General features: G+C 39.8%; 1 protein-coding gene across 25 annotated transcripts in view; it reads right to left on the bottom strand.

The window, feature by feature from the left end:
• Positions 1 to 56: 56 nt before the first annotated feature.
• Pcbp2 (poly(rC) binding protein 2) overlaps positions 57 to 12,236 on the bottom strand; it is a 30,453-nt gene continuing 18,273 nt past the window's right edge. For 8 of the 25 annotated variants that reach the window (XM_074083502.1, XM_074083506.1, XM_074083504.1 and 5 more), the window contains 5 exons: positions 11,566 to 11,638; positions 11,004 to 11,042; positions 10,037 to 10,092; positions 8,842 to 9,011; positions 2,798 to 6,130 (listed from right to left, as the gene is read on the bottom strand). In XM_074083502.1, coding sequence (XP_073939603.1) covers positions 5,779 to 6,130; positions 8,842 to 9,011; positions 10,037 to 10,092; positions 11,004 to 11,042; positions 11,566 to 11,638 — 690 coding nt within the window. In that variant the 3' untranslated portion in view covers positions 2,798 to 5,778. The other 17 variants (XM_074083505.1, XM_074083507.1, XM_074083503.1 and 14 more) reach the window with 6 other exon arrangements.

The raw sequence follows: 12,236 nt of genomic DNA, 5'->3' as shown, positions 1-12,236 counted from the left end.
CCCAACGGGGTCCTGTGTGGGATAAAGGTACAAAAATAACAGCAAGACAACAGGAATAAAACCCACATGAATCACTGTGGCATCCAGTTTCTATTCACAAAGAAAAAGCTCCAGTCCATCTTTTAATTTTTTTTGAAAAATTCCTGACATTACAGAACTAAACTGAAATGTATTAATATTCCACTCTTACATTTTCCATGACAAACAGAAAAATTCATGAGCCAAAAAAAAAAAAACAAAAAAAAAAAAAAAAAAAAGGGGGGGAGAGGGAGAAGCTTATAAAACTAAATATGGATCTCAGCATTAACAGCTGAACAGAGAAAGGAATTAAAACGCTTTAATTAAAAAATCACGAGTGGATGATAAAGTGTGTGTAGAAACTGAAAATTTACAAACTATTTAAAACCTGGAATCGCTGACTGTTCAGAAACTACACAGATGGATCATGGGTGGTGGTGGTGAACAGCAGAAAGGGATTATGGATGAATCTGCATTGTTCTAGCTGCTCCCCATGCCACCCGTCTCCGAGGAAAGCCTGTAACACAGAAACAAACAAGAACTCAAAGTTAGTTTTCCCAGTGCCACCTCACCTCTAGAACTTTCAGCCTGGTTGGTAAAATGGGCACTTCATTATTAGGAAGACACACCAAGGTTTCTTGGAAAACCACAACCATCTATATTTTCTCCAAGGCAGTCCAAGTTTCTTTAGGCAAATTAACTAAACCCAGCACATTGGTGACATTGTCTAAAACCTTTGTTCTAGGCTTTTTTAAAATAAGCCAGGCTCACACTTATAATCAATCCCCTAGCTACTTAGAAGGCTGAGAGCAAGAGAATCAAGGTTCAATGCTAGCCCAGGCAACTAGTTTGCCAGACCACTATCTCCAAAATAGACTGGAGCAAAATGGACTGGAGGTGTGGCTCAAGTAGTAGAGCACAGGTTTTGAAGCACAAAGCCCTTAACTGAAAACCCAGTCCCACCAAAGACTTTGTAAAGATAATGTCAATCTAGACTGGAGTGCCTCTGAGAGGGTATGAATACACAAAACCAATCCTGCTTCATTTGTTGCTTCTCCCAAACTTCTAATAAAGCAGTTTGGGAAAGGAACATCTTGTGTTCCTTTCTGGAAGTAACCTCATAAAAATGTTTATCCAATTCAAAAATCTTTAGAATACCTTGGGTTCCTTTCAGTGTGAAGATTATTACTATGAAGAGATTATACAATTTTAAATGCTAAGGGATGTCAGAGGGAACATCAAGTAATGTAACTATGCATCAAAAACTCAAATCTATCGGTGGTTCACACCTGTAATCCTAGCTACTCAGAAGCAGAGATTAGGAGGATCTCTGGTTCAAAGCCAGCCTGGGCATATAGCTTGCAAGACCCTATCTCAAAAAAAAAACCCTGCCTGGTTCACACCTGTAATCCTAGCTACTCAGAAGCAGAGATTAGGAGGATCTCTGGTTTGAAGCCAGCTTGAGCATATAGCTTGCAAGACCCTATCTCAAAAAAAACCCTTCACAAGAAAAAAAAAAGGGGGTGTGAAGGGCTCAAGGTGTAGGCCCTGACTTCAAACCCCACTACTGCAAAACAAAAATAAATTTTTTAATTGTACTGGGGTTTTAACTCAGTGCCTACATACTGTGACAGAACTTTTGTTGTGATGGGTTTTATTGAGATAAGAGTCTCTTGAACAATTTCCCCAGGATGGCCTCAAACCACAATTCTCCTAATCTCTGCCTTCTGAGAAGCTAGGATTACAGGTGTGAGCCACTGGGTCCAGCTTTAATCTACTGTTTTTAAGCCTTGATGTCAGGACTTAATAACAGGAAAAAAATGTCAATTTTCTAGCTCACTTTTTTTTTTTTTTTGCAATACTGGAAATAGAACCCAGGCCTTCACAATTGCTAGGCAAGCTCTTTACCACTTGAGCCATACTTCTAACTCCCTAAATTCACTCTTAAAAAGCCTAAATCTAGTCTTGTGAAGCTAAATCCTCCAAACAGTCTGTTTCAAATAGGTCACTTTTAGTCCTAGAATCTCATCAAGGTTTTGAGGGAAAAGGTATTTAGTACACTTCACTGTGATTAGGCAGACAGGACTAGTTTTCCATTTTGAATAGAACTAAATGTGTTAAGTGTCTTTCCAGGCCATAAAGTTACTTCATAAAGATTGACTGATAGTACCTATTTGTAGTGTTTTGATAAACAGCATAAGTGTAACATCTGTATCTCTTCCACAACAATGAAAAGCCCAAAAAAAAAAAAAAAGCCAAAAAAGGACAGAAAGGAGGGGAAACCAAGGGTCAGGAAATCAAGGAATCCTCTACCTATGAACATACCACACCTGTTGCCTATGATCTTGCAAGCTAAGCAGGGTTAGGCCTGGTTTGTATTTGGAGAGTAGAAATTACTTCACCTCAACATGAAGGAGAATATATTGTTCTTAACAAATGGAGTAGCTGGGCATTGGGAACTCATGCTTAAATCCTAGCTACTCAGGAGACATGTATCTGGTTCAAAGCCAGCCCAGGCAAATAGTTTGGAAGACCCTATCTCAAGAATACCCAACACAAAAAAGGGTTGGTGGAGTGGCTCAAGTTACAAGCACCTGCCTAGGAATCATGAGTTCAAACCTCAGTACCACACAAAAAAAAAAAAGCGGGGTGGGGGTGGGCTAAGAAGCAGAGCCCTTGCCTAGCATAAGCACAGACCTATATTCAATTCTCAACGCCAATGATGGTGGCAGGAACAGGATATAGATTCTTGCCAATCTCAAAACTGGATGATCTAGGGCAAGGCAAACAAAAGCTTTGAATTAGTTGGGAACCAAAGTTTTAAGGAAGGAACTATTGGCTACATGTTTTATCAATGATCTAAAGGAAAAAGCAAATCATACAAGATCACAGCACTCTATCTAGAAAGCTCAAAAACTTCCAGAACTCTCAGAATTCTTAAAAAAAACTGTCCAGTACACAAACTGTGTGTGTGTGTGTAGAAGGGAGGTAATCAAACCAGAAATACATTCAGTGCTCAGGACAGAAGGAACACATTGGGGGGAGCTCCAAGTTTAAAAAAAAAATGTAACACCTCATACCTAGAACTTAGCAGAAGGTTGATAGCCCTCGAAAATCTAGATTTCTTCCCAGCAATCCTTCTCTTTAGGGAATATTCATTAGGTTAAGATGCCTTCCAATCAACAATTAGGATAAACTAAAAGACCAAGACCCTGGGGGATTTTTGAGGCAGTACTGGGCTTTGAACACTGGGACTACACCTTAAGCCACTCCACCAGCTCTTTTTTGTGATAGGTTTTTTTCGATATAAGGTCACATGAACCATTTACTAGGGCTGGCTTCAAATTGTGATCCTATTGAGTAGTTAGAATTACAAGCATGAGCCAACGGTGCCCAGCAAGCATGGTAAATACATGAAGTTTACCCAAAGGGGAGCTGGAACACATGTAAACTGCTATCTGGACAATAAAGTAGAAATTTGTTCTTCCAATACTTCATGCACACTTGGAGGAGTATATTAACACTAATTCAATAAACCCAGTATGGGATGGAGAAACACTACCATCACCAAAAGGAGATGTAGGAAAAGATCATAAAACAAATCTCTGGTTAGTATTTAGATCAGAGAAACTGAGGTCTTTACTGCCTGGGGAAGTAGTTTCTGTATAATGTACTTTGGTTGAAGTCAGGTATGGTGGTGCCAGGTATTAATTCCCAGCAGCTCAGGAGAGAGGCTGGAGAATCTTGAGTTTGATGCCAGCCAGGGCAAAGACTCAAAAATAAAATATAATCCCCAAGAGGAGGTGGAGGCTGAAGTTCAAGTGGTAGAGCATTCAAGTGGTGTGATTCCCTGGGTTCTATCACCCTTACCAAAAGAAAGAAGCCGGGCATTGGTGGTTCATGTCTGTAATCCCAGAGATCCAGGAGGATTGTGATTTGAAGCCAGCCCTGGCAAAGTTTCAGAGACCCCCATCTTGAAAAACCCATTACAAAAAAAAAAGGCTGGTGGAGTGGCTCAAGATGTAGGCCCTGAGTTCAAGACACAGTACCACCCAAAAAAGAAAAGATTCTGGTTGAATGGAAAAAAGTAAGAGGTCTTCTGCCATAAGATCTAGAGAATTCTAATTTTATTACTGTTTTTCCACCGTCTTGGGGCTCAAACCTGGAGCCTCACAAATGCTCTATCACTGCCTAAGCTGACTCCCCCAGCCCATCATCTCTATTCTTTTATGGTAACAGACATGTTTCCATCTTGAGATAAAAAAGTGAACAACTGGGCTGGAGGAATAGCTCAAGTGGTAGAGCGCCTGCCTAGCAAGCATCAGGCCCAAAGTTCAAATGCCAATACCACCAAAAGAAATAAAAGTGTACAAAAGCATCTGGAAGTGTAGCTTAGTGGTAGAGCACATTATGCACGTACTAGGTTCAAGTACCAACACCAAAAAAGAAAATGAATAATTGAGGGGAGGAGGGGAATGAATAATCACAGAGGCAATTACACTGAATGAAGCAAAAGTTATTAGTCCTGGGGCTGGAGGCACAGCTCAAGTAGTCGAGTGCCTATCTAGCAAGCATGAAGCAAGCCTAAGTTCAAACCCAAACTACTACCAAAAAGAAAAAAAGACAGAAAGAAAGAAAAAGAAACTATTAGTTCTGGTCAGTCACTTACACAATCTAATTTATTTTTAATTTTTTTCTTGCTAAGAACAGGTCTGATGGCTAGTGAATCCCTAAGGTTCTTTCAAAAGCATATAATTTCCTATTCATGACAATGTCTGTGAGAAGGTACACAGGAAACAGAAAGGTAAAAGAACTTTGCCTGACTGATCAAGACTTAACTTAGGGTAACCACTAAATATTCTGTCAAGTTCTGGGTAATGTCACAGGTTGGTGTTCAAAAACTTCCTGTTTGATAAGAGGAGTGTAGACAGAAGTTGCCTAACTTTGACTTACCCACTTACCCACCATTCTGGGTAAAAGAAGTAAGTTCTTTGTATGTATGTCTTAGGAGAGAGCCTCACAGTAGCCATTCACCAGAGCAAACACCCTGGGATGGACACCCCTGTTACCTGATGCTGCTGGCAAGGTAAGGAATCTAAGAAACTGTCTGCTGAAGCTTCTTGCCAATTCTGAAGGAACCTTAGTATCTAAATTGCCAAAGGCCCTTCTCTTTTTGTGGGAATACTGACAAAGAATTATAAAAAAATTAACCTGGATACAGTAAAGCCCAATTCAGTTGTACACACTTTCAAGTTGACTAGCCACACATCACAAATGCCCACCCTTTTACCCGTCACAGCACACGCATGGTGAACTAAGGTTCTTACTGTGGCAACTTTATTATCGCTAGAAACACAAATCTGGCCAATAAGGCCTGCTGATAGCTTAACCATTAAATAATTAAAAAAAAAAAAAAAAAGGTTAAAGGAGAAGCTTTTATTCATTAACACAGAGCCTAACACAGTATTATATAGCAAGGCAGAATAAAGCTACAAAAAAAGGTAACAGAATGAGAAAGAGTAAGAACTGTGGCTCTAGATAAAGATTTCAACATGTCAGACTCTGAAACAGGCACTCTGCTGAAATGGCCTAAACCTAAACAAGGATTACCTTTACCCCTGGTTCCCCCCCACACCCAGTTATCCCCCAAAGTAGTAAGAAGACGGTAACAAGCTCACAATAGTTTGGTTCTCACCAATATTAACAAAGGAAAACAAAATGAGCCAATAAACACTTTAGGAGGTGCCTCAAGATATGCACTCAGTAGGGGGAGAATCTCTGTTTCTCGCCTTTCAGTTTGTTAGTTACACATGGCACGGCAGAGGTGGTGGTGGTGGCAGCTGAAGCCCCGGTACCCTTAGCAGCAGACACAACATTTAGAGCCAGGAGAGGGATGGGTTTCATGCCAAGCAGACTGGAGACACAAGGGGCGGTCGGAAGAGGGTTGGGGAGGCTGGAGGGTGCGTCGGAGGTCCCCGCTGTGGCGAGCGAGGGGGTGGTGGTGGAGGAGGAAGAAGAAGAAGAAGGGGTGGAGGGTTGAGAGAGGTTGATGCTGAGGTGATCAGGGATCGTGACGGAGGCTGCCTGGGAGGAGGGTTTAGCGTTTTCTAAACTGTAACAGAGGAAAAAAGGAACAAAAAAAAAGGGTGGGTGGAAGGGAAGACCACAATAGGGAAAAAGTACAGGACAAAAACTGCTTCAAGTCATATCAGTAAGTGCCTCTGGTTGTCAATTAGGAAGATTTAATATCAACTTGTTGACAAGTTGTCTCTTAGTCTGCGACCCACCCTCTATTTATACTTTGCCACCTTCCATTCCACAATCCAATTTTAAAATCACTTCAGTGAAGAAAAATCTGACTGAGGGAAGGAAATCATATACAGCACATACTTTCAAGTATGTGATACACTGAAAAGAATGATTTATGGTAGAAAATAAAAGATTACTCAAAAAAGGGTGAAATGATTCCTTCTAATAATGTGTCAATTTCCATTTCTAATGGAAAATCAATTATGCAACAATTACTTGTGAAAATTTTTAAGGTTATGCTTTTAGGTTATACTTAGGTGCAGCCAGGCTGACCTTGAACTCATCCCAGCCCAACATTTTTCTCCATATTGAATATTAAAATCTACTTTCACCCCCACAGCAAATGAACCAAATTATTATGATGGAAAAGGGGCAAGAGTCCAAAGTAGGTCACTGACTAATTTCAAAGTTTAAAGAAATGCTAAGAACAGAAATGTAGTTAAGAATTGGGAAGCACTTCTGGTGGGAGAAGGTAAGAAGTATTAAAGGCTCTTTGTTTTAATTGACAATACTTCTAATGTCTTTATAGAACTGAGAAAAATTCAAGCACTACCAAAACATTCACGTTAAGAAAAGTAGCTTCTATTCCTAAAATAGTCTCCAAATAAAAATGATTAACATCTCCCAATTGCCTTTATGAGTTTAAGCCAGAATTGCAGATATTTGCTGAGGTTTATCTATACAATCTGCCCAACAAAGCTACTTCACCAAGGGAAGGAAAGTGCCTCTTTACAGTACATTTATTTTGTTTACCTCACTCAGGGTCAGCTGTAATCTGTAAGGGAGGGACACAGTAATCAACTATAGAAAAGACCAAGAATACTACAATGAACACTCAAAGAGGGTAACAGAAATGCTCAGAATTCATTAATGAAAACAGATAAATGTTTCTTGCCTAATAATAAAAGGTTTGACTTTCTGCATTTAAACTGGGCCAAGATAAGAAGGTAGAAGAGCAAGCTTTGTGCCTATTTCTTACTTTGGTTTTAAATAAATTAAGTCCTAACCCAAATCCATAGCTTGGACAATTTCCTTAAATAGGATGTTACTGAATAGTCAGCTATTCAATAAAATAATCCTGGGAAGAGTGACTCGAAGAAAAGTTCTGTTTCCTTAAAATGTAGCCACTGACCTACTATAGGCAAGCACTCTACCATTTGAGGCACTCCACCAGCACCACTGACCTACTATAAAGGCCAGGCAGCAAGCAGGTCACATTTAAGCTGTCACAATTTGAACTACCTGTCCACAATTTGAACTATGTTCAGGGCAAGTCTACCCAAATCAGAAGATAATTTCCAGATTCCAGGAGCATGATTTCTGCCACATAAAACTTCCCAACTAGAAACAAGAACACCAATCTTTGCAAACAGCTTCTGTATAGAAACAAACATTTTACTCTGAACATTTAAGGACTTGATGTGCTCGGTAGCTGAGCAAGAGAAGCTAATGTAGATGTAGTAAATCTTTTCTACATAGAGACTAGAAGTACTTCAAGGCAACTGAGGGAAATGCCAGGAGCAGAACTACAGAATTGACAAGTGTTCAACTACGAATCATGACATAAATACGTGATCAGAACCAACATGACAAAAATATAGACTTGTATTTAATAATTCACTTCTACTATACTCAGGAAATTGTACAACATTTATGTACAAGACACCAAGTTTTTAAGAGATAAGTAAATGAGAGCGGCAGGCATCAGTCCCCAACAAGAGTTATCAAAGGCCCCTGGGAAATGGGCTAACACTGGCTCAAAATGTCAGTAAGCATTTAAGATTGTAACTTAAACTCATGATCTAAGAAATGTAAGCAACCTGCAGGATGCTCACTTGATGATCAAAAGTTGTTTTACAATTTTAAGTATAGTATTACCTAGGTGTGAAAAAAGGGAAATAAAACCACAGGAAGTCATTAAGGGATGAAAATGGAGGGAACAATGAGATTGAAATTACACCTGGCATTTTTTCTGAACGTTCCTATACTTGTGTATCCCCCTTTCCCACAAGCTCTGAACAATGGAACACACTTGCAATTTGAGAAAAATGGATGTTTGCAGAGTAAATGGAATGGCTGTCTCCAAAGAAACTGCTTTGATGTATCATTACTCCATTATCCTCAATAAAAGGTGCTTTGGACTCCAAAACAAATCACAAATCAATGAATCTACATGACATGTAAAGCAAGAGAAAGTGTATTTTAACAGTATGGCTGCTGTAGCCAGAGCACTGTCCTATTAGTGAAGATATACACCTACCTTTCCAATCCCCAAACCATCAGAAGTCAAATACAAGCAATCTATGCCACCCCATGCAAACTTACTGCAATCTGGTTATTTTTTCTGCTTCGTCAGAGATGAACAAGGCAGAAGTTTATTTAAAAAAAAAAAAAGATTTTTTGCCATATTTCTCCATCCACCCAGTAATCCCACATTTAACAGTATATTGCAATGTTCCCAACATACACACTACTGTTTTAGAATTAATAAGGCAAAAGGAAGGGCAACCTTACCTGACATTGATTAGATATTGAGCCAGACTAATGCTGGCAGCAGATCCAGTGATGGTAACCTGCCTGTCAGTAGATCCTTCCACTGGGTTCGCAATTTTGATCTGCGCCCCAGACATCTGACGGATCTCATTGATTTTAGCGCCTTGACGCCCAATTATGCAGCCAATCAACTTAAGGAGAGGGGAAAAAAAGCATACCAAACTAAGAATTGTATGGCTAGGTACAAGATTTCCATCATATCACACTCTAGCTTCTACAATTTGTTTAAAACTATAGCAATGGAAACTATTACCTACATTCTACAATCTCTATCCATATATTTCTGGTCAACTACTGAGTTACCTTTCTGTATGAACAGGAACAGGTTAGAGCCAACTTCAAACTAAATCTTAAGTCTAAGCATTGGCTCATCATTATTTCTATACTCAAGAGTACTGACTCCAAAGACAAAATAAGCCAGGGCCAAGAAAATATTACACCTAGTTAGATGACTAAGAATAAATAAAGATGCCTTCAGTTTTCATGGTCAAAATGTTTAGAATTCATCCCGCCATGATTATCACCTTACTACATAGACAAGAGTTCTCCAAAATTTTGAAAGCTTTCGCCTTAGAAAAAGAAACAAAATTATATTTGCACTGCCTGTTGCTATAAACAGTAATATTTGGTTACAGAGCACCTGAACTGTGGCTGAGACTGAGATATTGAATTTATAATTTCTTATTCAACCCAAATAGTCACATGTGGTTTCAGTAACTACAATGTTGGACAACACAGATTTAACATTCAAGGACCATTGCACCCAATGCATTTAAGGATAAAACTCCAGATTCTACAAAAAAACAAAGGCAAACAGGAATTTCTAAATGAGAAAAAAAGGTTAATTCGGCCATGTGATGATTCCCCACAATCATTATGTCAATCTTTTCTATCAAGTTTGTACTGGCGGGGGGGGGGGGGCGGGGGGCGGGGGGGGTGTACAACTGAAATGATAGAGCACCTGCCTATCAAGCACAAGACCCTGAGTTCAAATTCCAGTATTGACAAAAAAAAAAAAAAAAGTAGAATTTACGAGTTTTTATTCACAATTCTATGTATTTTAAAATTTTTAATTTAGTGACCAAAAACCCTCTTTTCTACAATTTTAACCAGTTGTCTCATTTTTATCCCATGCAAGCCGATTAACTATACTTACATCGTTTGGAATGGTGAGTTCATGAGAAGTAGTCTGAGCAGATGCATCCAAACCTGCTAAAAGACAGAAGAGAGCAAAAAAGTTCAATGCACAGCATTCAAAACCACAATGATTTGCACATTAAACTAACAGAAGGAAATAAACTGGAAACCCAGCATTGGCTGTTGGGATTCATCACTAACTTGAAAGCCTCCAAGGAGGAAAGGGGGGGGAGAGGGGTGTAGAATAATGCTGGAAAGGTTCTTCTGTACACTGAGAAAAGCTGATTTCATGCCATTTCCTGCAAAGCCCAGACTATTAGGAGTAGGGGGGATGGAAACAAGGGCCAAAGGAGTGTGGTATTCTCAAACAGGATCAAAATCTAAACATCATTCCTTCTGTACCCCTTTTCTGCTTAGGATTTCCTGCTGTTGTGTTCCAATACTCACTAGCACCAGTGCTAATATCATGCCTGTTGTTATGGGGTACCATGGGCTTTTGGCACACATGTATAGTTGCTTTAGTGACACCTGTTATCAGATTACACCCTCCATTTCTATCCTATTAACCTATGCTTAAAGGTCAAATAAAATGAAATGGCAGTTAGGTTGAGGGGAGTTCATGTCTTCAGATTTATTCCCTATCTTTTGCTCAATTTGTTCTGGCTTTTGTTTGGTTTTCCAAAGAAAAAACAACAAAAAAAAAAATCTCATCAGCAAACACCATCCCATTTATTAATAATGCCTAGACTGGACCAGGCCAGCTGGCTAACCTTCACAAACCTAACTCTTTCAATTGCTTTTTTAGAAGGGGGTTAGCCAGATCCATCAAGGGACCCTAAGGGGCACCAGGCCCACCCCTTTGCTCTCTCAGCTCCTCTCTGCCATGTGAATGTTGCTGGTGTATGGATCATGGGCAGTGAAACAAGACTCCCACCAGTTTATTAATATAACAGTAGAATACTACAGATTTTTTTTTTAATCATTACCCCAATAGCCTTTCACCTCTGGAGAGCTGGATTCAATGCCTGTTAAGATACAAGTGAAAATGAGTTTGGTGGTCTCATCCTAACCCTATCGGACAAGTTATTCCTTATACAGAAAAAAAAAAAAAAAAAAAAAAAAAAAAAAAAAAAGCCCAAAAAAAAAAAAAAAAAAAACCAAACCAAACAAAACAAAAAAAACACTACACAATTTGGCACAAATGGATTGTCTCTGGTGGAGAGAAAGGGGGTGCTGATCAGATCGAAGGGGGCAGCAGTTAGGATGGGTTACAAGAAATATCAGCCTACCCTTTGCCTGACAAGCATCCCCAGATCTCACCCCAAACCTTCCAGGGCCCTTTTTCTTTTAGAATAACTCACCCCAAATGAAAACCACGTTAACAAACACATTACCTCCTTGGGTTTACCATAGTAGACAGGACAAGTTTAAACCAGCAGGATGCTGGGTAACGGAAGTTTGTTTTAAAACAGATGTCAAGCTGAGACCTAGGGACTGGTCTCTGTCTTGCACTATACCTTACAGAAATAAACACTGAGGTATCCGTACCACTGAATCCGGTGTTGCCATGTGTCATGGGAAAATGAGACTGTTGCATTGCCAACTGGTGCAGCTTGGTCAACTGCAGGAAGGAAACAAGAGAGGCTGACATTAGAAAAGTTTAACGCAGCCAGAACTCAAGCACATTCAGATGTGAAAATGCAGAGCTCCTGGTCCCCAAGGTTGACTCTGCTACTCCAACTACAACAGAGGGTATGGATGGGGATTAAAATATAATCCTAGGGATAGACAGAATATGAAGGGTAAAAGTTAGAAAAACAAGGGGTGTCAGTATAATAAGAGAATGAATACATTGTGATTATGTGAAAAGGAACGCAATAGCACCCGCCCAACAACCATCCTCTGTGGACTACTTAATGAAGGTGTTTGCAGCCAGTGCAACAGTTGCCCCAAGGACAAGCAGACAGGCTAGGTAAACAAACTGTGCAGTGGTGCTAGGGAAAACACACCATGCAGGGATCCACCAGTATTGGGGAGAAGGAAGGAAATGAGGGGGGCAGGGAGACTGCAAGGAAGAGTTTAAGAAGAAACCAAACTAGGCTTAAAAATACTTTTCTTTATATGCATAAACTATTCTGGCTGAGCCAGTTTATGTAGAAGGCCTATAATCCCAGTACTTGGGAGGCAGGGAGTCATCTTGGCCTATGTATGGATACCCC

Source organism: Castor canadensis, chromosome 8 (genome assembly GCF_047511655.1).
Source record: "Castor canadensis chromosome 8, mCasCan1.hap1v2, whole genome shotgun sequence".
NCBI classification, from domain to species: domain Eukaryota; kingdom Metazoa; phylum Chordata; class Mammalia; order Rodentia; family Castoridae; genus Castor; species Castor canadensis.
The sequence above is the reverse complement of the archived record's forward strand: the minus strand, read 5'-3'. Positions and strand labels throughout refer to the sequence as shown.